At 41.1% G+C, this 25,944-nt stretch overlaps 1 protein-coding gene across 1 annotated transcript; it reads left to right on the forward strand.

Annotated features, from left to right (window-relative positions):
* On the forward strand, positions 1–25,944 carry LOC125297685 (ribosome-binding protein 1-like). The gene is made up of 5 exons (XM_048248123.1): positions 1–938; positions 18,436–18,494; positions 20,855–20,900; positions 25,513–25,662; positions 25,745–25,944. Exons 1-5 carry the CDS (start codon positions 905–907, stop codon positions 25,942–25,944), a joined length of 489 nt encoding a protein of 162 aa, XP_048104080.1. The 5' UTR covers positions 1–904.

Below are 25,944 nucleotides of genomic sequence, written 5' to 3' on the forward strand. Positions count from 1 at the left end.
GGTAGGTAAGGGGTCAGGAGGCTTGAAAGATAAGAGGGTGCAAGATTATGTTGGGCTTTGAGTGATGTATTTGATGTGAGAGTCAAAAGGAAAGGGTAGAATCAATTGTGACACTAAGGTTTTTGACTTCGTAGAGGTGGTGAAGTAGCCAGTGATGGATAACCGGATGTCACCCACCCAAACCTCTTTTCAGTCGACTCCCATCTGGCAGGCGATACAGGTGCCTGCGCTCCCGCACCAGCAGGCTCGGGTACAGCTTCTTTCCAGAGGCTGTAGCACTGCTGAACAAAACTTCACCTCCTGTCTAGCATTTGCACTTTAGCTGTTACTAGTTTACCTGTTTACTTTTTACTACTGCACTGTTTACCTGTTTACATTGACTGTATTGCACTGCTTACCCGTTTACATTACTCCTACTGTACACTGTTTCACCTATGACTTTGCACTGCTAACACCCCATACTATACTGTATGTAATATACTGTACATATACAGTATATTACATGTATATATAGAATGTCTATTTATACTCAACTTATATACTCTATTTATCTCTGTAGACATGTCATTTGGAAACCTATATTTATCCAACTATACACTGTACATTATTAATCTCTATGGTCTACACAGCCATACTCTACCTGCACTTGGTACTTAATGTTTCTTTTGCACTTCTGGTTGGATATCAACTGCATTTCATTGGCTCTGTACCTGTACTCTGCTAAATGACAAGAAAGTTGAATCTAATCTAATCAAATCTAATAACTGATATTGTTTGAGCTTTTCCAGTCCAGATGGCCTGAGTTCTCTTAACGCTACTTACCAAGTCCCTTTTACCTCCTTCCTCTGGGCCCAGAGCTGCAAACACACAGACAGCTCACAGAAGGAGATCAAATACAGTTCTGATGGGGAACAGTGCTACCTCATGCAGCAACCAGGGTAAGATACACCCAACACCTGTTCCGTATAACTATTGCCATTCCTTGTGTAAGAACACTACAATTCTACCACCAATGTTCATTACAATCTGCAAAACTGTGAAAGCTATGAGGTTGTTTAGTGTTGACGATGCCTGGTCTGTTCTGTCCCCCACCTCCACCCCATCTCCTCCTCACACATCTGCCTTATCAATGTCTAGTTGCTGCATTGATGCCTGGTCTGTTATATACCCCATCTCCTCCTCATACATCTGCCTTATCAATGTCTAGTTGCTGCATTGATGCCTGGTCTGTTCTGTACCCCATCTCCTCCTCACACATCTGCCTTATCAATGTCTAGTTGCTGCATTGATGCCTGGTCTGTTCTGTACCCCATCTCCTCCTCATACATCTGCCTTATCAATGTCTAGTTGCTGTCATTGATGCCTGGTCTGTTCTGTACCCCATCTCCTCCTCATACATCTGCCTTATCAATGTCTAGTTGCTGTCATTGATGCCTGGTCTGTTCTGTACCCCATGGGGGGTTTATCTGCTTCTCTCTCTGTCTTAGGCTTTTCATGTTTACACGTGGAAGGGCAGGGGGCTCCCAGAACAGAGCCATACCGCCAAATTAAACATTATACATTACAAATAGTATTTTATTATCTGGTCTAATTAACTAGGTAGTCTTGACCAGGGACGGATTTAACAAATATGGGCCCCTGTGCACAATATCAAAAAAGATTTATTGATCAGGAAAACATTTAGTTTATTTTTCTTTCGGTCCGCGGTTCCATAACACTATTCAGTTGTGCCACAAATTAACAGACAGAAGCACCGGGCATAATCTAGCCAAAATTCATGGCAATTTTTTTTTTAAAATCCGAGGGCCCCCATTGGCTGAGGGCCCCTGTGCACGTGCACACTTGGCACAAGCCATGATCCGTCCCTGGTCTTGATTGAAATGTATATTACAATCCCTGCAAAACAAAGCTATGAAGTGTTTTAGTGGTGTCAAAGTTAGGGTTGAAATATGGAATCGTCCCGTATTTGAAAGGAAAAAGATGTGTTCAGTATTGAACTGATACAGAACACATTTTGTTTCCGTATTATTGAGAATCAACTCAGTGCAAATCCATGACAGGATACAAGGATACAAGGATACAAGGAAGTTTATTGTCACATGCATATAGTTACTGGAAGTAAGAAATGCAGTGAAATTATGTCTGGTGTCAGCCTATTTGTGCATTAATGGGGGGGGGGGTAAGTGCAGTAGAAGAGGGTTTAGTAGATTAAGTGGCAAGGGCTGCATAAAAAAGGTGGGGGAGGATTGGGATTGGGTGGGGGCACCAACAAGGAGCACCCAAGAGCAACAGGGCAAGGAAAACTCCCTACCAAGGAAGAAACCTTGGGCAGATCCACGGCTCAAGGGGCTAACCCAACTGCCAGGGTCTTGGTGTGTGTGTTGGGGATGACAGGGGAGATGGGATAGTGTGCTGTGTATGTGGGGAGAGGGCAGTGTGCAATATGTGTGTTTGGAGAAGCTTCCCATGAGACAATGTGCTGTGTATTGGGGCAGTGTGCTGTAAGTATGTTGGGGATGTGTGTTGAGAAGCCCCTGATGAAATAATGTACTGTGTATGGGGGGCAGGGACTTACTATTGCAAGCAGAGTACTGTATGTAATGTATGTGAGTGATGACAGTGAAGATGTGTGTGTGGGCGGAGGGGTGGAGCAGTGACTGTGTGTGTGTGTGTGTGTAGTGTGTAGGTGGGTAGGTGGGGGCAGTGTGCTGTAAGTATGTAGAGGATGTGTGTTGGAGAAGATCCTGAAGACAATGTGCTGTGTATGTGGGGGGGTGCAGCAAGTATGTAGAGGGAGGCTTACTGTAGCAAGCAGTGTGCTGTATGTATGTGAAGTGATGACAGTGATGATGTAAGTGTGTGTTGGGGGTCAGGGACTTACTATTGCAAGCAGAGTACTGTATGTAATGTATGTGAGGGATGACAGTGAAGATGTGTATGGGAAATGAGGGGAGCAGTGACTGTGTGTGTATGTGTGTGTGTGTGTGTGTGTGGGTAGGTGCAGGGGCAGTGTGCTGTAAAGCATGTAGAGGATGTGTGTTGGAGAAGATCCTGAAGACAATGTGCTGTGTATGTGGGGGGCAGTGTGCAGCAAGTATGGAGATGAGGAGTGCTGTATGTATGTGAAGTGATGACAGTGATGATGTAAGTGTGTGTGTGTTGGGGATGGGGGTGGGGTGGGGTGGGGGGGGGCAGAAAGGCTAGGCAATCAAGGACATGGGTAGATGGAGGAGAAATCAAAAATAATAAATAAAAAGTGTGCAAAAGTTGGAGAAAGTCAGATATGTGTGTGTGTGTGTGTTTTTTGTGACGGTGATGAAATAAGAAAATAAATAAAAGGTCTGTAGCATAGGAGAGGGATGTAAAAGTGCTAAAAGTCTTGTAGGTGTGTGTGTGTGGGGGTCATGAGTGCTGAGGAGGAATGAGTGCAAAAGTCAGTATATGTGAGTTCAGAGTTGGGAAATGTTTGAGGAGTGCTGAGGAGAATGTGTACAAAGTCAGTATAGTGAGTTCAGAGTTAGGATGGCCTGGGGATAAAAAACTTCTCCTGAGTCCTCAGTTCTGGCTTTGTGACTACATAGGCCCTTCTTGATTTCAGCCGTAGGAATAATCCATTGTTAGGATGAGAAAGAGTCCTTCAGAATCTTTTGGGCTCTTAGGAGTACTCTTCTGGAATAGATATCTTGTAGAGCAGGGAGTTGAGTTCTATAGTACGCTTCAGCTGAGCGCACTACTCTCTGCAGAGTACTACAATCTCTAACTGTGGAGTTCCCATACCAGGTGATGATGCTACCAGTTAGAACACTCTCAACCGCTGAAGTGTAGAAGGCCTTCATGATGGATGTAGAAACTTTGAATTTCCTTAGCTGACGAAGGAAGTAGAGTCGCGGTCTGGACTTCTTCAGAACATATTGAGTGTTAACAGTCCATGTTAAGTCTTCAGTAATGGACACCAAGGTATTTAAAACTTGTGACTCTCTACAGGTTGCCCGCTGATCATTAGTGGGGTGTAACTGTAGTTCTGCTGCTGCCTTCTTAAATCCAATTACCATTTCCTTGGTTTTATTGATATTCAGTGTCAAGCTGTTAGATTGACACCACTGTGCCACCTCATCAACCTGATCCAAGTAGAACTGTTCATTGTTGTTACTAATCAGGCCCAAGATCACTGTGTCATCTGCAAACTTGATGATGGAGGTATGACTACTGTTGGCTTTGCAGTCATGTGTGTAGATGTTGTACAGCAGTGGACTCAAAAACACAGCCTTGGGGAGCACCAGTGCTGATGGTTAATGAGTCAGATGTCAGACCCCCACCTAACCACTTTGTGAGAACGGTTGGTGAGGAAGTCAAATATCCAGTGACACAGGGTGGTGTTCAGTCCTAAGGCCTTCATCTTGTGACCAAGGTGAGAGGTACTATCGTTTGAATGCTGAACTAAAGTCAATGAACAGCATCCTCACATAATTCCCATTCCCTCCTCCAGGTGAGTTAAGGTGGTGTGCATGAGGTTTGAGATGGCATCCTCTGTAGACCTGTTGGCTCTGTAAGCAAATTGAGGGGGTCGGTTGGAGGGCAGATCGCCTTCCAACTAATAATGCACGATTTGTATGAGATAAAGGGGAACCTTGCTGCTGTCATTTATCCCTCTCCGTTTTGTCTGTCATCACTCTCCCAACAGAAAATGCACTTTTCGTTTGAGCCACTGTGAGTCATGTATATTACGTTGATAGTAGTGTGAGATGGCATGTCTTGCTCAGAGTTTTACAGTGCATCTGTGCAACATAAACAACCAGGCCTACTTGGTGCTGAGACAGACAAAATCCAGAGATAATATAAGCCTTCACCAAACTCAGAGCTGTGCTTCTGGAGATGCTTATGATGTTTACAAGATATTTTTTGGCTCAAATGGCAGTTTCAGTTGGCTTTAGAGGCAATCTTGGTAGTTTGTTTCAGAACTCGGCACATTTGCTGCAATTCTTTACTACTTCTTCTATCTCTGCACTCATGCCCAGCCCGTAGAGCATTTCATGCGCTCTCTGCTTGCTTTTCACAATCCCTAAATGAGACTGGTGCATGAGTTTTAACATGTGGCCTACTGGTTATACGCAGCCCATTGGACTTTCCATCGTAGGTCAGTTGATTTTTGGGTTGAACAGCTGGGCCGATTGTTTTAATGTTTTAGCCCTAATAAATAACTTTTGCATTCCACTGAGGGCTTGGATCTGGAACTTAATATTTAGGGGGCAGCTGAAGGTTAGCCCTTAAGCAAGGGTTGCTGGTTCGAACCCCCAATCACTACTGCCCTCGAAGGCACCTAACCCCTCACACTGCTGTTGTAGTAGGCAGCTCACTGCGCCGGGATTAGTGTGTGCTTCACCTCACTGTGTGTTCACTGTGTGCTGAGTGTGTTTCACTAATTTACGGATTGGGATAAATGCAGAGACCAAATTTCCCTCACAGGATCAAAAGAGTATATGCACTTATACTTAATTAGGCTGCTATTACTAGTGCATAATATGATAAAAGTGTCCATTAGGCTACTATTACTAGTGCATAATATGATAAAAAAAAGTGTCCATTAGGCTGCTATTACTAGTGCATAATATGATAGAAGAAAGCTAAAAATTTGTTGTCAGCTATCACAATTACTATTGCAATGTTATTTATTTTCAAAATGGTATTTTGTTTTCAAATGACACACACAAACCATCATATGTATAGACATTTATAAGAACCACACTCTGACATGCTCAATGTAAACTGACATGCTCAATGTAAAACATTATGATGAATGGAAAACATTATTCATTCATCATGACTTAGGCCTTTTTTTTGTTCAATGTTACACTTACTACAGACAGTACATATATAAGTCTGTTGTAAAATATTTGAGGATATTGTTTTTATACTCAGAACACACAAATACACAGTAACATTTAATTTGTCCCACAAAAAAGTGTGTTTCTAACTGTAATTTGAGTGTAAAGCAGGAATTGTGCTTGTAGTTTAGCAGTATTGGTTCAGGGGGTTGGTGCACGAGTTACATGTTGTAGTCATTGTGTCTCAAGTACTAGTAATTGTGTGTAAACAATTGAGAAAAAAAAACATAAGCTATCTATACACACAAAATGAGTCATTCTACAGGGATCAGGTATGGCCGGACAGTTTAATTTCTGAAAATGGAGCATATGGGCCTCTTCAAAAATATCTGATGACCTTAAGATTAACATTTTTAGTGTCCAAACCAAAATGTCAAAAAGATCAAAATAAAAATAAAAAATCGATTGCAAACACCCAAATGATCTTCCTGTAAGGGGGGGAGGTGCCCTTTTTTCTGGTAAGAGCAATGGCCTCCCCAAAATGCCTACGCACTTCCCTGAATGTAGTTACTGTATAGTTTTGAAATGTGTGGCAGTTCTAGCGTTAAGACACACATGCTCATGTGCTCCTGCCATTAACATTCCTAGTAGGAATGGCATGGCAACCGTGACTGACGTCATCAAGTGATAGATAGACCTCAGATAGATAGACGAGTCAGTTAAGGTCAGAAACGGCAATGTGCAATATACAAATGAGTTTATGAGTGTGTGTGCGGGTTTATGTTTGTGTGTGTGTGTGTGTGTGTGTGTGTGTGTGTGTGTGTGTGTGTGTGTGTGTGTGTGAGAGAGAGAGAGAGAGATCTCTTTAATTTGAAGCCAAAGGGCAACTGTAACTAAACACACACACATTCCATGCTTGTGTGTCATCATGTGTGTGTGTGATGTTTGATGTCTGTGTCTTTTAGATTCGATTTGATGAGATTAGATTCAACCAGATTATCACTGTGCAGAGTTCAAGGATAGAGACAACAAAATGCAGTTAGCATCTAACCAGAAGTGCAAAAAACTGCAGCTGAAGTCATGAACTCCCTCTCTCCTAGCAGGCGCGTTCTGTTTGGAACAGTATGAGAAACAGCCCCATAACATGAATTGTGCCCCACCATGCTCTACTGTCTTCAGTGTGCTGTGCTTTGAGTTCAGTGCATGGGAGCTGCAGACAGTTTGTCCAGTGACCCACATTAGACATCATGTTTCAAAGCTGCCACCATCATACCTGTGCCGAAGAAAACTGCTCCATCCTGCTTCAATGACTACCGCCCTGTGGCACTGACACCCATCATCATGAAGTGCTTTGAGCGGCTTGTCATGTCACATATCAAAGCCATTCTCCCCCCCACCCTGGACCCCTTCCAGTTTGCATACCGAGCCAAGCGGTCTACAGAGGATGCAATCTGCTCTGCCCTCCACCCAGCCCTCACCCACCTGGAAAAAAGAGACTCATATGTGAGATTGCTGTTTATAGACTTCAGTTCTGCATTTAACACCATAATACCACAACAACTCATCTGCAAACTTGACAAACTGGGACTCAGTACCTACCTCTGCAACTGGCTACTGGACTTCCTCTGTCAGAGGCCCCCAAGTAGTACGTGTTGGCAACAATACCTCAAGCAGCATCACACTGGAGCACAGGGGGGCCCCTGCCTGCGTGCTCAGTCCGGCTCTTCACCCCTGCTGACGATGACTGCACTGCAACCTACAGCAACAATCACATAGTGAAATTTGCTGACGACACAATCTCTGGTGGGTCTCATCACCAAGGGCGAATGAGACTCAATACAGGTTGAGGTCGACCATCTGACCACGTGGTGCAGGGACAACAACCTCCTGCTGAACGCCAGCAAGACCAAAGAGATTGTTGTTGACTTCGGAGAGGTCACACCCAACACCTGCCACTGACTATCGACGGTGCTGTGGTGGAGAGAGCGAGCAGCACCAAATTCCTGGGGTGCACATCAGTGAAGACCTCTCCTGACCACCAACACTGCATCACTGGCGAAGAGAGCTCAGCGCCGCCTGTACTTCCTAGGAAACTCAGGCGAGCAAGTGCTCCACCAGCCATCATGACCACATTCTACCGAGGCACCATCGAGCATCCTCTCCAGCTGTATCGCTGTGTGGGGGAAGCTGCACTGAATACAACAGGAAAGCCCTGCAGCGCATAGTGAACACAGCTGGAAGGATTATTGGTGCTTCACTCCCCTCCCTGAAGGACATTTACACCACCCACCTCACCCGCAAGAAGGCTGACCAAAAATTGTGAGTGATGCAAGTCACCCCGCTCACAATCTGTTTGATCTACTGCCCTCTGGGAAGAGGTACAGAAGCCTGCGCCCCCGCACTACCAGACTCACCAACAGCTTCATACACCAAGCCGTAAGGATGCTGAACTCTCTCCTCCTCTCCCCCTCCACCCTCAGCTACATAACATCCTGGACATTGGACCCAAAATGGCAGCCTGCACTACTCCACTTGCACACTTGCACACTTGCACACTTGTACACTTGTACACTTTTACAACTGGTGTTGTTGTCCTGAAACACAACACTTCTGCTGCTCTTACATAACTTTGCACCACTATGCCACTTTCTTCTTACTTAGGTCAAACACAACTACCCAAGCCTTTTATTGGCCTGAATTTGCACTAGTATTTTTATTGACTGTCTATGCACAATTTCAACCAAATTTTGCTGCTCTTATTTTTTCATTATTATATGTGCCCTCTTATTTACTTATTTACTTACTTTTTTGTTTACTTGAATGTTATGTTTGTCTGTGGACCTAAATTGGTAAAATATGTCTTGTCTTCACCGTGGGATAGTGAGAAACGTAATTTCGATCTCTTTGTATGTCTGGAACATGTGAAGAAATTGACAATAAAGCTGACTTTGACTTTGACTTTGACTAGAGCATGGTGGGGCACAATTCATGTTATGGGGCTGTTTCTCATACGGTGCTGTTGGACCTATTTATCGCACCCCAGACACCATGGATCAGTTTCAATACATCAACAAATTTGAAGAGGTCATATTGTCTTATGCTGAAGAGGAAATGCCTTTGAAATAGGTGTTTCAACAAGACAATGACCCAAAACACACCAGTAAGCAAGCAAAATCTTGCTTCCAGACTAATAAGATTGACATTATGGAGTGGCCAGCCCGATCCCCAGACCTCAGTCCTATAGAAAACTTGTGGGGTGGCATCAAAATGTCTGTTCTGTTTCTGTAGCAAAACCCAGAAATGCAGAGGAATTGTGGAATATAATTCAATCTCCTGGGCTGGAATACCTGTTCACAGGTGCCAGTAGTTGGTCGACTCCATGCAGCACAGATGTGAAGTAATTCTCAGAAATAATGGTGATGCAACTAAATATTAGTGCACTGATTCAAAGTAAAGCAAAATCTTGAGAATTTTAGACATACAGACATAAAAACAACACAACATGGTAAACATAAGTAAAAAATGCAAACTTTTGATAGATAGATAGATAGATAGATAGATAGATAGATAGATACAGTATAAACATATAACTAAACTCCACTGTACATGCACTTAAAGAAATGGTACAGTATAAGAAAATAAGACAGATAAAGAAAAGACTACTGAACTAACAAAAACTAACAAAACTAAAAACTAAATGCACTATATAAGTTAAATTAAGAAAGTCCAATGTGCTTGAGGGTGATCAAGCATAAGACGCTTGTAGTGACAGGGCCAGGACTGGTGATGTGCTAAAGGGAGTGAGTGTCATGGTGAAGGTGCAAACAGTAGTCCAGCCAAAAACTAAATACACTATATAAGTTAATTAAGAAAGTCCAATGTGCAAACAGTAGTCCAGCCATAGTCCTTAGTTATGTGTGCCTGGCAAGGTGCTCATGAGAGTGAGTGAGTGTCATGGTGAAGGTGCAAAAAGTAGTCCAACAGTGCAACAGTGCAAGAGTAAGGTCTAGAGACCAGCATAAATAATATAGACAAATAGGGGAGTAAAGTGTAATGTAGACAAGGTAAAATAAAAAAACTATTTCAGTGCAAGAACAGGTTGAGGTAATAGGGTTATAGCCATTCATTCATTCAGTATTGTATCAGAAGCCTTACCGCAGCCATTGATCATGTGTGCTAATATAGCATGAAAAAAACAGTGTAGCAGTAAAACAGTAGAGAAAACATTAGGCTGTGTACAATAGTAGAACAATAGTAGAACAGTAGTAGTACAATAGTAGAACAGTAGTAGAACAGTAGTAGAACAGTAGTAAGCAGTAGTGGGCAGTCAGTACTCAAAAAAACATGGACATGGAGAGGGTGGAGAGGCAGACAGACTAAGCAGAGAAGTCTATCTCTCCTCTTCCCTTTAGTGAGGCATTGAACAGTTCAATGGCCCTAGGAACAAATGACTTCCTCAGCCTTTCAGTTGTGCATGGCAGTGAGCGAAGTCTCCAGCTGATCAAGCTCTTTTGGTTTTTGATTGTGCTGTAGAGTGGATGACATTCATTGTCCAAGATGTTGATCAGTTTGTTTAGGGTCCTTTTGTCAGATATTGAAGTGATGCACTCCAGTTCAGTTCCCACTACAGAGCCAGCCTTCCTTACCAGCCTGTCAAGTCGCCCAGCATCCTTCTTCTTTGTGCTTCCTCCCCAGCATATTACTGCATAGAAGAGGGCGCTGGCCACAACAGACTGATAGAACATCCTGAGGAGCTTGCTGCACACATTGAAGGACCGCAGCCTCCTCAGGAAGTACAGCCTGCTCTGACCTTTCTTGTAGAGTGCATCAGTGTTGGTTGACCAGTCCAGTTTATTGTCCAGGTGGAGACCCAGATACTTGTAGGTGCTTACCACCTCCACATTGACCCCATCAATGGAGACTGGTAGCAGAGCGGGCTTAGACCTTCGGAAATCCACCACCATCTCCTTGGTCTTTGAAGTGTTTAGTTGAAGGTGATTGAGTTTGCACCACTGCACAAAGTCCTCCAGCAGGCTCCTGTACTCCTCCTCTTGCTCGTCCCTGATACACCCCACAATTGCAGTGTCATCAGAAAACTTCTGCATGTGGCATGACTCGGTGTTGTAGCGGAAGTCAGATGTGTACAGGGTGAACAGGACTGGAGAGAGCACAGTTCCCTGTGGCGCTCCGGTGCTGCTGATCACAGTGTCAGAGAAAAGCCTAACATTCATTTTTCTTCACTTTCTGTAAAGGTATAACACAAACTTGATCAATTTTGGTCATGTTTTGATTTGAAATTGAACATGCAGTGTTCCCAATACACTGATATTATGGAATTAACAGCTATTCTAAGGATGTTGAGCTTTATTATTTAAAAAAAAAGCACTGCTATTATTCTGCACACAACTGTATACTCTGTACATAACCCTCTATACTTCTTATCAGTCACCTGGAAAATCCACCTATTCACTGTTGTACATAATTAAACTCTATTGTCTACATAACTGTACATGATACTGTACTCATCCTGCACGTGTCCTGTGTTTAATGCCTCTTTGGACTTCTGGCTGGTTGTCAACTGCATTTCATTGGCTCTGTACTTACACTCTGCTAAATGGCAATAAAGTTGAATCTAATCTAATTTAATCTAATCTTTAAGATAATAGTAATCCTACAACATTCTTGTAAAGTGAAAGAGTAATTATTTTATTGTTTGCGCAGAGTTCACAAAAGGATAACATCACTGTCCTGATATTCTTGTGCCACAGTCAAAGCTTTCTATGCCTGTGTGTGGCTGAACTGTCTCTTTTCTCCCTGCTCACGACTTCATATCATTTCCAGTTATTTTGAATCCTGTAGATGTCATCTTAGTTTGGGGATATTTAGTTTTACAACAGAATATGTTTGCATCACAGTGATTAATGTGAGATTGGTTGCTTGAGATTGGAGTCTTTCTTCTGCAGACTGTGAGGTCTGTGAGTCTTTCTACAAGAGATGAAATGCTGATCATGTAGCTTATTAATGTCAAAAGCACAATGATACAAAATCAAGGGTGAAAACATTTCTGAAAACATTGGAATTTAGCAAATATATTTTGCAGATCTTAGTTGTGAGATAGACAAACTTTGGTAACACTTGTCATGTCACTCTTATGTCGATACAGTCAAGTAAAGTAACCCAAAACTTTGAGCAAAATCTGAGATGGTGCATCAACCACTTTCCTGGATTTTGTCTAATTTGACATGGAATGACCCTTATATTGTTGTCATGTATACTGTCAGACTGTTGGCAAACTGTATGACACTAACTGCATGCTCATGCTCATAATGACAATTTTATGAGCCCCGGGTGTACAGTAAAAGTCAAAGTTTGATGGTCTGAGTTTCCATAAGACCTATAACTTAAACGGGTGGAAGTGTTACGCTGATTGAGTGGTCTGTTGCATTTTTTGGGTATCACTTCCTGCCTAGACTGCACAACGGTTAACAACCTTGGGTAAGTAAACCTAATAAAACTGCATATAGGTAATCTTGTATGGTCATGTGACAATATACAGTAGTGCAGCCATTGGGTATCTAGTTGTAATGTGGGAAACGAGAGAAATATTTCTTATATGCTATCACTATTGTGACACATTTTGTCTGTTAGAGGAAACTAGTTACTTGATGGTAACGCAATGTGCTTTACAACCAGCAGAGACATGGTCATTTATTTAGCTTTGCATTGTGTGTGAAACGATCCATTTTCACATTTCAGAGGGTTTGGTCCAGAGAAACAAACACAAGAAAAATACTCTGTTGCAGTATATTTGGTTAACTGAACAATACAGTATAAGGTGAGATATTTATTGAATTGTTCTCAGTGAAAACAACGTGAGGTTGTATTTGTTTTGCATTTAATTTATTCATTGAAGATGTCATGCAGCTATTCAGATGATAACAGCATTGAGGATAATGGCAAAATGATGTTACAGTCTGAAGTAAGGATGCACAGATACCCATAAAGGCATGGGGGATCAGGACCATACTAGGCTCATATACTCATGTACTCACACTTTTTAAAATGTACAGACTCTTAAGAAACTGGCACTATGCTTTCATGTAGCTTAGGCTATTTCAGTCTTGCATTGCTGGCTTCAAAAACATAAAACTAGCTAGATACATATATCTGTGTTGAATCTACACAGCCTCTGTTTAAACTATAGCTAACCTATGCAAGTGGCATACACTTTATTGACTGTATTGTTATTGTGCATGGTAACGGTGGTCAGGCAGTGAAGGCACTGAGGCAAAACTGTGTCATTATTCCTTTGGGATGAAGGGCCTTGGTCAGACACAGTGGCGCCGGCAGGCGTAATCCTGTACGCACTGTGCGTACAATTTTTTCACAGCTTTATTTATGAAATCGTTCAATGTTAGCCTACAAAAAAAAAAAAAAACACATGTGTGACAACTAGCCTATATTTATTGACTTGTGTGCAATCTGAATATTGGCATTATTCCGAATAAAACCGGAATATGGTGTGCATGGAAATCATAGACTATAAAATATGAAAACGTAGCATTGCCATGCCTTGGCCTGTGTGGCGTGGCTTTGCATGGGTCAATTCTGACGCTTAAAAACACAACGTTCCATTCAATTATAGGATAATAGCCTAAATCATTCAGTCATGAAAAGAAAACAACAGCAGCAGCTTTATATTTTTCAGGCGTTTAACCGTAACGTTAAAAGACGCACTGTTCTTAGCAGTGATGCTGACACTGACAGCAGCGAGAGATTGTCCTCTACGGTCACGGTCTACACATGTTTAAAATGTTGAATTGTTTGCTTTCCTCTGTAGGCTTATTTTAAAAAAAATAAAGCACTGTTTGGAACAAGGATTCAGTTAATGCGTAGAGCAGAGGTTCTCAACCTTTTTGGGCTAAGGCGCGTCATGACGAGTAGGGTTGGTGCGGGTGTTAAAAATCCTTGACTGCGTAGGCTTGTCATCTAAAAGTTTGGGAAAACCAAATAGCCCTATAGCCCACGTAGCCTTTACATAAATTGGAACAGAAATTTCCAATGAACACCACATAAAAACGTAACATGTCTGACCTCAACAATAGAGTGAACTCCGCGGATTTTGCAACAACACGCCAAGACACACAGGTATGCAGTGGCTCTTCAAAATGACGTAAAAAATGATGTGCAATAATCGGACACAGAATAGCCCAGGCTACTTTGGACTGTCTTTAAACTTTGAATAAGCAAACGACATTTCAAACTGCAAGGTCTTAAATTGAAACGAGCGATAATGGTCCCGAATTAAAGAACATCTCAGAATGCCACACATACAAAGCATAACCAGCGACAAGCAACGAGTGGCAGACAGAGTGTGATGCTATATGAATAGCCCAGGCTACTTTGGACTGTCTTTATACTTTGAATAAGCAAAGGACAGTTCCAACTGCAAGGTCCTAAATTGAAACGAGCGATGATGGTCCCGAATTAAAGAACGTCTCAGAATGCCACACATGCAAAGCATAACCAGCGACAAGCAACTAGTGGCAGACAGAGTGTGATGTCACTTATAGGCCACCAGAGACTGTTTTTGAGTCACACCGTTGCAAATTTCATATGATGCATCATTCCACAAAATGGTTTGTTTTCTCCATCATCAAGTTATTCAATAGGCTAAGCATGTAGCCTTGACTCAAAACAGCTGTTAGGATTATGTAATTTTGATTTGTAAAAAATGTCACATGTAGCCATGCTTAAATTCTGCTCACTTCACATTTATTATATTATTACAGTGCATGAAAATGCACTGTACTGTTCTTCCTAGGAAACTTCTTCTCATTACAGTGCATGAAAATGCACTGTACTGTTCTTCCTAGGCAACAACAACTTCTTTTTCTTATTACAGTGCATGAAAATACTATGCTAATTATGTGACTTAGCTAACCTAGCTTACCACTTTTTCCGTACGCAATTTCTCTTGAACAGTTTAACTTAGAAACTTCATTCAAACTTTGTAATGTAGGTCTTCAAACAGATCGGGTTGGTATGTCTTTTCAACTTTGAAACTTTTATACTTTTTAAACTATTAAAGAAAAACTTTTTAAAAATCCCTATAGACTTAACATTGCCGATTATGACATCAAAATACGGCCGTTAAGCAATTAGAATCCTATGGCAGGTGTTCAGGCCACCTGGATCAACGGCCAGTCTCAGGCTTTAAGCATACAAACTGGCCCTATTAAGACTACACATCCTGTTCAACTGCTTCCTCTGCCAAAAACTGTTTCAAAATAAAAGTCCTCACTACAATATTTCACTATTAAACAATTTAACCCTTTAAACTATTGAACTTTTAAACTGTTCAGCCATTGTAACTGTTACTTGTCATCAACTATGACTCCTACCCACTGTAGCTAGTTAGCATGGTTAGCATAGTTAGCATGTTAGCATGTTAGCATTGCTAACATTGTTAGCAAAACTGCTAAAAATGATTAGCTTAGTTAGCTAAGTAACATGGTTAGCATTGTTAGCATGCTAGTTAGCATTTTTAACAAAACTGCTAAAAATGATTAGCTAAGTAACATGGTTAGCATGTTAGCATTGTTAGCATGCTAGTTAGTATTGTTAGCATAACTACTAAAAATTATTAGCTAGGTTATCTAAGTCACATAATTAACATAGTTAGCATGTTAACATTGTTAACATGCTAGTTAGCATAGTTACCATAACTACTAAAAATGATAAGCTAGGTTAGCTAAGTCACATGGTTAACATAGTTAGCATGTTAGCATCGCTAACATAGTTAGCATGTTTAGCAAAACTGCTAGAAAACGTTAGTTAAGTTAGCTAAGTAGCATGGTTAACATAGTTAGCATTGCTAGCATAGTTAGCATGTTTATCAAAACTGCTAGAAAACATTAGCTAAGTTAGCTAAGTAGCATGGTTAAGATGTTAGCATCGCTAGCACTGCTATAAAACATTAGCTAAGTAACATGGTTAGCATAGTTAAAAATATTAGCATAACTGCTTGCAAATATTAGAGCCATTCCAACTTTCAGTTATCGTCAAATATCTACCTATACACAGCCATTAAACTATTTGAATATCAACATTCATTAAACTGCTAGAAAACGTTAGCTAAGTTAACTAAGTAGCATGGTTAGCATGTTAGCATTGCTAGCACTACTATAAATCATTAGCTAAGTAGCATGGTTAGCATAGTTAAAAATCTTAGCATAACTGCTAGCAAACATTAGAGCCATTCCAACTTTCAGTTATCGTCAAATATCTACCTATACACAGCCATTAAACTATTTGAATATCAACATTCATTAAACTTCCAGTCTGTCAACAACTTTTAAACTATTTACCTTCAACTTTTAAACGGTCTACTTTTAAACTATCATTAAACTATCTATTAAACTAGCTGTCTATCAACAACTTTTAAACTATCTACTGTCTATCAACAACTAAACTATCTACATTCAGCTTTTAAACAGTCTACTTTTAAACTATCAACTTTTATTAAGCTATGCAACCACCATGTCTATCCTAGCATCACCGTAGTAACCATCTCTGCATTATCTGTTTCACAACTTGAGCATTTTCATGCACTGGTAATTCCTTGGAATTGCATTTCTAGTTATTATTATATTATCTGTAGGCCTATTCATTATTGAATGCTTACCTGGAATTATGTTTTTCCCTATTCTATTTTCAAAGCAGGCCTACCTGCAGGCATGTAATTGGGCTACAGGAATAGCATGTTTGAATTGGTACTGCACTAGTGATAAGTAAAATCATCTGGTCTGATAAAATGGGCTTGGTTCTCAGCAGAGGAGGGGAGAGGCAACAGGGAGGGACAGAGATTGTACTAGTGCATGGCAGAGTGGAAGTAGTGCAGGGCAGAGTGTAATCAGCACATCTGACATTAGTGTGTGAGAGGGGTACTTGTGTTGATAATGGTGGTAGCTGTGGCCTACTGTTTAGGGCTTCGGGCTTGATTATGAATGATTAAGAACACTATTAATAGAATCCACATATATCAGTAGTATAGCCCGGTGAGACTGAAACGGCAATCTTCCCTAACGAACATCTTAAAGGCCTGGACTCACCAACCCGATTATCGGCCATTGGACATCGTCAGACAGTCGGGCAAGGTCGGTGACTAGAGTCGTTTCGGTGTGTTCCGTGCCATTGTCAGTTGGAGTCGGCATTGGCATTCATTTTGGCCGATTTTTTTTTTGACATGTCGAATCGGCCAGTGGCAGTCGACATCAATCTGATTGGTGGAGTGCTAGAACCCTTGACTAAACATTATCTCAGATTAGTAGGCCTATGACCATTAGCCCTACATTCAGCAATGTAAGTTAGGACATTTTGATAAACTATCTTAACATAGTTTTGCTAGAACTAGTAGACGACCACACAGTTGCTGAACGTATATTATTTCAGCTTAGTTTGCAACATGGTTGCACAGGTTTAACCAAAGTAGTAAAGTAATGCAGGTTTAACCTTAATTGCTACCTAGCTAGAGAACATTCCCACTCACTTTTTGTTTACTGTGCTAACGTTGGCTAGCTAGCTAGCTAGCTAGCTCGGTTAACGGCCAAAAACAAATTATTTATTAAATAATAGAAAGAGTGTTTCATTGGCATCACACACAAGCAATGACAATAATATAGTACACAATATCTGAAAGTAGTGCCATTTCGTTCCATTGGCTGCTGCTATGGAAATGTATTACATCTTGGGCACGCGCAGAAAGCACGCTCGGCGTCTGCGTCACTTCGATGTGTTCCGAGGTACTTTTTTGTCCAACTCGGGGAGACGGGAGCCGACTGATCAGTCTGACTGCTTTTCTGCCGACAGTCGGCCGTTGGGTTTGTGTGTCCCGGCCATAAAGTGACAGGCATTCAATTATTCAATGGAATAGTCGCTGACTCTGCACTGCATAGGGGGATTTTAAGTAAGTATATATAAGTATATATACTCTTTTGATCCCGTGAGGGGAAATTTGGTCTCTGCATTTATCCCAATCCGTGAATTAGTGAAACACACTCAGCACACAGTGAACACACAGTGAGGTGAAGCACACACTAATCCCGGCACAGTGAGCTGCCTGCAACAACAGCGGCACCTGGGGAGCAGTGAAGGGTTAGGTGCCTTGCGATTTTGACCCCCCATCATGCAATCCAGGTTCCCGGAAGTGGCTCCTGATGAAATATCTTGCTCCACCATGTATAATCTTTGGTTTAGCTCACAGGCAGGATGTGGCCTATGCTATACTACTCACAGGCGGGATGTGGCCTATGCTATACTAGGGCCTATGCTATACTACTCACAGGCGGGATGTGGCCTATGCTATACTACTATGCATACTAAGCTGCTATTGGTTAAGGTGCCAGGTGACATCAGAGCAGACGTATGAATCCGTGAATCTGTGATTGGGAATATTTTGCAGTCAGAGTTGCATTGGCACTGTTGCCTTGTTATCCGTTGGCTGTCACAGAACAAGACCCCTATCGCCAAGCATCGGAAATTAACTGATTAATAATTGTCAGATATTTTAGACTTCTGTACTTATTTGGTTTGTTTGTTTTGTGTTTCTAAGTCACAATGCCAGGATGTAGTTGCTGTTGCCTTTGTCCCTGCAGGGATACCACAGATCAGGTAAGTGAAGCTCCAACCAGTGTTCAAAGAGACTGTGTGATGTATCTGCCAAGAGAAAACAGGGGGAACATCTTTAGAGGGGGCTCTACAGTTCTTTATGAATGGTTACATGACCTTAATGCCATCCTGAACTATCAGAAGAATAGACAGGTTTCCTGTTTACCAACGTCACAAGATGTGTCTGCATTGCAACCACGGAGCAAAATATGTTCAGTGGCTGGCCACAATATCATAATTACAGTATAGAGCTGGATCTGTCTGAGCATTCAAAGGGTTCAAGCAGGATCCAGTGTCTATGATTTTTATGACCTATTTAGGGTTTTCAGCCCTTCAAAATATTTTTTTTGGATGATGTTAGAGGCTGGGAACATTTTTTGGAAAAGTTGGCCTATATCTTCATTTCAGTTGTACGAATGGTGTTTAGTCACAGTATTCAACACCCACAGGACCTTCGCTTTCAAGGATCCGAACCTACTGTGTGTGGAACTAGAGACAGTACAGACTGGAAATCCTGCTTAATATCAATCTTCTTGATTGGTACCAATATTGATACCAATTGTTAGAGATGGGTTTGAGTCAACTACTAAACACACCGTCTTCGAGCCATAACTAAGGGCTTGGGTCATATGTTTCTATTTCATATCTTGGAATATAGATAGATAGATAGATAGATAGATAGATAGATAGATAGATAGATAGATATATAGATACTTTATTGATACCCAAGAGGAAATTCAAAGTCTCAGTAGCATACAGACATCACACACAACATGCACTTACAGCAGAAAAAGTAATATACATATAAGAAAACTCCACTGTACAATAGAAAAAGTAGAAGATAAATATGATACTGAAATACTAAATATACTATAAAAACTCAAATATCAACATAGTGTGCTTAAGGATGATCAAGCGTGACAGGGCAGGGACTGAGCCTGTAATTCAGAGTGCAGCTGAGGATGATAGCTTCCTTGTTGTCCCTGTCAAGGGTCACATGGTCGTTGACCCCTCAACAGACACAAGCAAGATGCAATATACAGTTGAAAGGGTGGGGATAGTAATAAGAGAATACTACAGACAAGATAATATAACAAAACTATGTCAGTGTAAGAATAGGTTGAGGTAAAAGGGTTACAGCCATTGGTCATTGAGTATAAGGCAATTAAGCATCAAGTACGGCCACAGTCCAGGAGGGAGGGAGGGGTTGTGCAAATGTGCTAATATAGCATGTAAACAGACTATGCAGAGAAGTCTATCTCTCCTCTTCCCTTTAGTGAAGCATTGAACAGTTCAATGGCCCTGTTCAACTGTTCAGGTCTGGAAAACATCAAGAGACTACTTCACATTTTTCTGATGTCATCCGGTTGCTGTGGGACATTCGACTGAGTTGACAGTCGTATTCAAATTGGCAGTGGTCTCTTAATTTTGAATATGACCATCACCTCATTCAAAAAAATCAGAAAAATGTGCAGTGGTCTCTTATTTTTTTTCCAGAGCTGTATATTTTGTTAATAATTGTCAGTATTTTATGATCCGCATAATTAGTAATAGCTACATTTTTAGTATATTTATTTAATTTAAATACTTCATTTTGATTTGTAAACTATTATACTTGTCTTTATTGTCATTACACTGGTGGTGTGTAGGTCTAATTGTGCCTGTCACTTTAAGAAGAACATAAAAAGTAATTAGCTTTCAGTCTCACGGTTTTAGGTTAGTGGAAAATAGTTGCACATACCTGTAGTGCAAAGATATGTCATTAGAAAATAAATGATCAAAAAACTAACAAGCCAAAGAAAATCTTTCTGGGATCATAGAAGAGATAAGTGTCTTGCCATGTTCATTTCTATGATTTCGGTGAGCACTAGGCCTACATGAATGATGTGAAATGTGAGCTAATTACCTTGTCCTAGAAGGAGCTCCAGTGAGCTAATTACCTAGAAGGAACTCCAGTGAGCTAATTAGCTAGAAGGAGCTCCAGTGAGCTAATTAGCTAGAAGGAGCTCCAGTGCTAATTAGCTAGAAGGAGCTAATTAGCTAGAAGGAGCTAATTAGCTAGAAGGAGCTCCAGTGAGCTAATTAGCTAGAAGGAGGAATACAAATACTGAGACCATAAGGATAGGGGCAAAGAACAAGGCACAAACCAAAACATACAGAATAGCCAACTGGCCAGCTCCAGAGTTTAAACCACCATCATGATTCTTATTTCTCCAGATTACAGACACTCATTTACACAAATACATGTATGCATAGATATCTCTATTGTCATGGTTCCTAGTGACAAGAATGCAAGAGCTGATAGTTTCAGATTGTCCTTGTCATGTAAAGCCCACCATGTCCTCTGTATATTTATCATACAGGACGAACAAATAGAGATACACAAACAGATCGATGTACCAGATCCAGGTAAGTACACACACACACACACAGGGGCCGCTGTTGGTGGATGTGTGTGTGGGGGGCTGGATGGAGGATGATTCTAAGGGGAGGGGGTCCTCAGAGGACAGAATCAAAGGCAAATTCTGGTGATTTTCACATAGATCTATATCTCACATAGAACAACTGGTTTTACCATGTTGAGTTGCTGCAGCCAACAGCTAGAGCAATAATCTAATCTAATCTAATCTAATCAAAATGTCTCAAAGGTAGTCCCAGATGCATTGTTTCCTGAGTGTTGATGCTGTTAATTGTCAGTTTGTAAAGTTTAGACAAAGTAGGAAGTGACGTTAGGAATCTCTGATCCAGACTGAATCTTTATCTGACCCAGGGACAACCAAGAAGCAGGAAAAAAGAAGGAGGAAGCAGAATCCTCAGATAACCAGAAGAAAAACAGCAAAATCTCAAGAAACCAGAATCCAAGAAAAGCAGGAAAACAAAATCTCAAGGTGGTGAAGCAGAATCTCAAGAGTAAAGGTAAAGGTGTGCAGAATCTTAAGAGTAAAGGTGTGCAGAATCTCAAGAGTAAAGGTGTGCAGAATCTCAAGAGTAAAGGTGAAGGTGTGCAGAATCTCAAGAGTAAAGGTGAAGGTGTGCAGAATCTCAAGAGTAAAGGTGTGCAGAATCTCAAGAGTAAAGGTGTGCAGAATCTCAAGAGTAAAGGTAAAGGTGTGCAGAATCTCAAGAGTAAAGGTGAAGGGAAGTGCCCTCCTGCCCCTTTTTGGAACCTGAGTTTCTCTTCCTGTGTTAGGGGATTGGGGTGACAGACACTGTATGATAATTAGTTAAACCAGATCCCCAGGGCCCAGTTGTTCAAAGAACGATCAGAACGATCCAGATTTAGAAACCCAATCCAGGATCAGATAATCCAATATACTTTCATGGCAATTTTGGGATTGGATCAAACTGATTCAGATACAACCTTTTCAGGATTACCAAATTTGGAATAACTGGGGTTCTATATTGAACTACATATCACAATCTAGCCTAGTGGCTTGGCAAGGAAAAACAGTTAGGGTAGGTGGCATGGGCAAACTTTGATTATTTTATCTGAAGACTATCCCCTTCCATTGTCAGTTTCTTTTTAACAGACAAACCCCTCATCTTATCCATGACAAATAAATAAATGCTGTACAAGCATTGATACTTTGTATCCTATTACCTTTTAGGGGCAGCAAAATCGGCCCAATCAGCAGGACCTGGACCCAATGAAAGCAGAACAGACACACAAACTACAGAGATGAAGAAGAAGAAGATGCTGAAAAAGGCTGGGGGTCTGATGAAGTCAGCGTAAGTGGAATAATTATTTTAATTACAAAATGAGTGCTCCATCAAATTGCCCCAAGGGTGTTTTTCTGCATTAAAACATGTCAAATAAGCTGTGGAGAGCTTACAGAGCTTGCTCCGGTATATAGCCCCAAATCGCAAACAGTGGATTAGCTAAGGGCCATGAGCGAAACGCTTCCCAAATAGAATTTTAACCAGTAATATTGTTCAAAACAGCATCAAACCTTGCCAGTAGCTTGCTCAAGGCCCCCTACACATAAAATGAAGCACCATCAACGTAGTTAACAAACCCGCAGTTTATTACAGAAGATCTCACACGGAACATGACATTTATTGCCGGAAGGTAATGCCTTATACAGACTTTCCTTTGAGAGGAGCTGGTAGGGGGGCAGTTGGTAAGTGTTATTTTAGTCTTCCGTAATAAACTCCGGGTTCGAACTTAGTCCTCCAAAAATAAAACTCACAATGGGGTAAAGTGCAAGAAAATTACAGTAACAGATAGCCGAAACATAGTTTCATCGTGCAACAAACTTTGTCAGAAAAAAGTAAATAAAATTAAATTAAAACTTGAAAAACTCAAACAAAAACAAGCCAGACGAGGAAGCGTCAGTCACACCAGCGTCCCCGTAAGTTCCGGAGTTTACGAGCTACAATTTAATGGGTGGCACCACGCTAAATAGTTTACGCATAAGTTATGACTTACATTTTACATGGTTAACATGGTTCTCATTCAAATGGTCGGAATGTCCAGGTGAATAAGGTAAAATTTTAAAATAATATATATCACCATGAAACTTCCTCAGTTGATTAGCCTACTTCCACAAGTATGACAAAAAGTGTATTACAAGTTTTTGAAATTTGTATGTCTAATTATGCAAATTAGTACCCTGGAAATCCAGAGTTCTCGCGAGAGCACAATGGAATTGTCTCTGTGAGACACTCTGGCAAGGAGCAATGATGCACGTTACTTTTACCCCAACATTCCGGGGAACCAGCTAAACTGATGAAGACAGCGCTGCAACGTTGGAGGACAGTACACATTGGTCGTAGTGTTATCCAATTGCGTCGAAGTCCGAAATAATTTAGAGTAAACATGGTCTAGTGTTATCCAATTGCGTGCAGTGAGATTTTTAAATGCATGCTTGTTGCCGCCCCTCGAATTGGGCCATTACATTGTTCTTTGCCAGACCCTTAATCTTTCTAGATTATCAGGGTCTGGATTTTCCAGGCTAGCAAATTAGTGTAACTCTATGTGACTTCTATTATGTTGTGCTATATGTGACTGTCCGTGCCGGCAGCCCTAATCAACATGACTCCTAACCTTAGTTGAAAGATTTTCAAAAAGATAAAGATTTTCCTTTATCCTGCAGGTGCACTGAGGGGGAAGATGATGGGGAGGGGGCATATAGGGTAAGTCATTTTTTTACACTGTCCAGATCTGGGGGCAATATAACAGCTTAAAAGAAAACCTACAAAAATAACACTGAAACACCATGATTGTAGTGATATCATATCAAATATATCTATTCTCCTTATTATATTTGACCAACATTCTAATCTGTTCCCTGTTTAATTTTAAATATTATGTTGTTTTGTCTTTGTGTGTCGCTTTGAACAAAGGCGTCTGCCAAATCCATAACAATAACCATAACCATATAAAATGAAGTCAGGTAAATTGGGATACTATATTTCAGTTTCAAAGCAAAACCAAACTGTTCAATTGAATTGAAGTCAGGACCTTGATTTCCTTTCTCTGAAATCAATTGAGAGTTTCCTTTGCTGAATGGTTTGGATCATTGTCCTGCTGGAAGGTCTAGCCATGTCTCATCCTCATCATCCTGGTGGATGTAAAGATTCTCCCAGAACAAAATGACTCCATTCATCATTCCTTCAACTGTATGAAGTCTGCTAGTGCCATGAGATGAAAAACAGCCCACACCATGATGCCACCACCTCCAAACCTCACTGTTGGTAGGGTATTTTTAGGGTGATGCACAGTGCCATTTCACCTCCAAATATGGTGTGTAGTATGACATCCGAAAAGTTACATTTTGCTCTCACCAGACCAGAATACATTCTCTCAGTATTTCATAGGATTGTTCAAATGTTGTGTAGCAAACTTTCAACGAGCTTTGACATGTTTTTCTTCAGCAATAGAGTCATGCGGGATGAGTGTGCATAGAGGCCATGGCGGTGGAGTGCATTACCTATGATTTTCTCTGTAACAATTGTACCTGCTGCCTCCAAATCTTTCTGGAGCTTTCTCAGAGTGGTCCTTGGCTCTTGGGCTACTCTTCTGACTATCCTTCTGACTTCCTGGTCAGAAATCTTGCAAGGAGATCCTGTGCATGTCCAGTTGATGATGCAGTGATGTTCCTTCCACTTGCAGATAATGGCTCCAATACTGCTTGCTGGGTGATTCTGAAGTTTTGAAGTGCATCTGTAACCAGTTCCATTGATAAGTTTTGCAACAATAAGGTTGCAAAGGTCTTGGGAGGGCTCTTTGCTTTTACCCATCATGAAATGTTTCTTGTGTGACACCTTAGTAACAAACAACCTTTTTATAGCCCACCAGTATGTACTAACCCAGCTTATATCATTTTGCACAGATAGGAGGGATACTTTCTCTAACTACTTATAGATTCCAGTTTGTTCCTTGCCATTCCTTGCCTTTGTGTAGTGCTTTTTCTTAGTGTGTTCAATACTTTTTCCCTGTGCCATTCCACTTTTTTACTCATAACACTACTTTAAGACATTAATGTTTGGATTTTTATATATGTGTGGATTACCTAAGTTAATACTAATGTCCAGTGAAAATTTCATGCGAATAGCCTCACTGGAAGTATACTGTACTTACTGAAAAAAATGTTGACGTTTTCAATACTTATTTTCCCCGCTGTATGTATCATAGATGCACAAAAAGATCGACGTACCAGATTCACGTAAGTACACACACAGGGCCGCCGGTGGTGTGGGGGGCTGGATGGGGAAGGGCAGAGGACCCTCAGAGGACAGAATTAAAGGAGAATGCTGGTGATTTTCACATAGATCTCCGTTTCTCGAGGTCATTGAGTACTGTCAGTACAAAAATAATCGGTTTGTTGAGTTGCTGCAGCCAACAGCTGTAAAGTTGAATCTAATCTAATCTTATCTAATCTAAAAAGTCTCAAAGGTAGACCCAGATACATTGTTTCTTGACTGTTGATGCTGTTTCATGGCAGTTTGTAAAGTTTAGACACAGTAGGAAGTTTACAATAGGAATCTCTGATCCAGACTGAACCTTTATCTGACCCAGGGACACCAGATAACCAGAAGAAAAACCAGCAAAAGAAACCAACCAAGAAGCAGGAAAACAAAGGAGTGAAGCAGAATCTCAAGAGTAAAGGTGAAGGTGTGCAGAATCTCAAGAGTAAAGGTGTGCAGAATCTCAAGAGTAAAGGTGAAGGTGTGCAGAATCTCAAGAGTAAAGGAAGGTGTGCAGAATCTCAAGAGTAAAGGTGAAGGTGTGCAGAATCTCAAGAGTAAAGGTGTGCAGAATCTCAAGAGTAAAGGTGAAGGTGTGCAGAATCTCAAGAGTAAAGGTAAAGGTGTGCAGAATCTCAAGAGTAAAGGTGTGTGCAGAATCTCAAGAGTAAAGGTAAAGGTGTGCAGAATCTCAAGAGTAAAAGGTAAAGGTGTGCAGAATCCCAAGAGTAAAGGTCCTCTCCCTGCAGAATCTCAAGAGTAA

This window comes from Alosa alosa, chromosome 7 (genome assembly GCF_017589495.1).
Source record: "Alosa alosa isolate M-15738 ecotype Scorff River chromosome 7, AALO_Geno_1.1, whole genome shotgun sequence".
NCBI classification, from domain to species: domain Eukaryota; kingdom Metazoa; phylum Chordata; class Actinopteri; order Clupeiformes; family Clupeidae; genus Alosa; species Alosa alosa.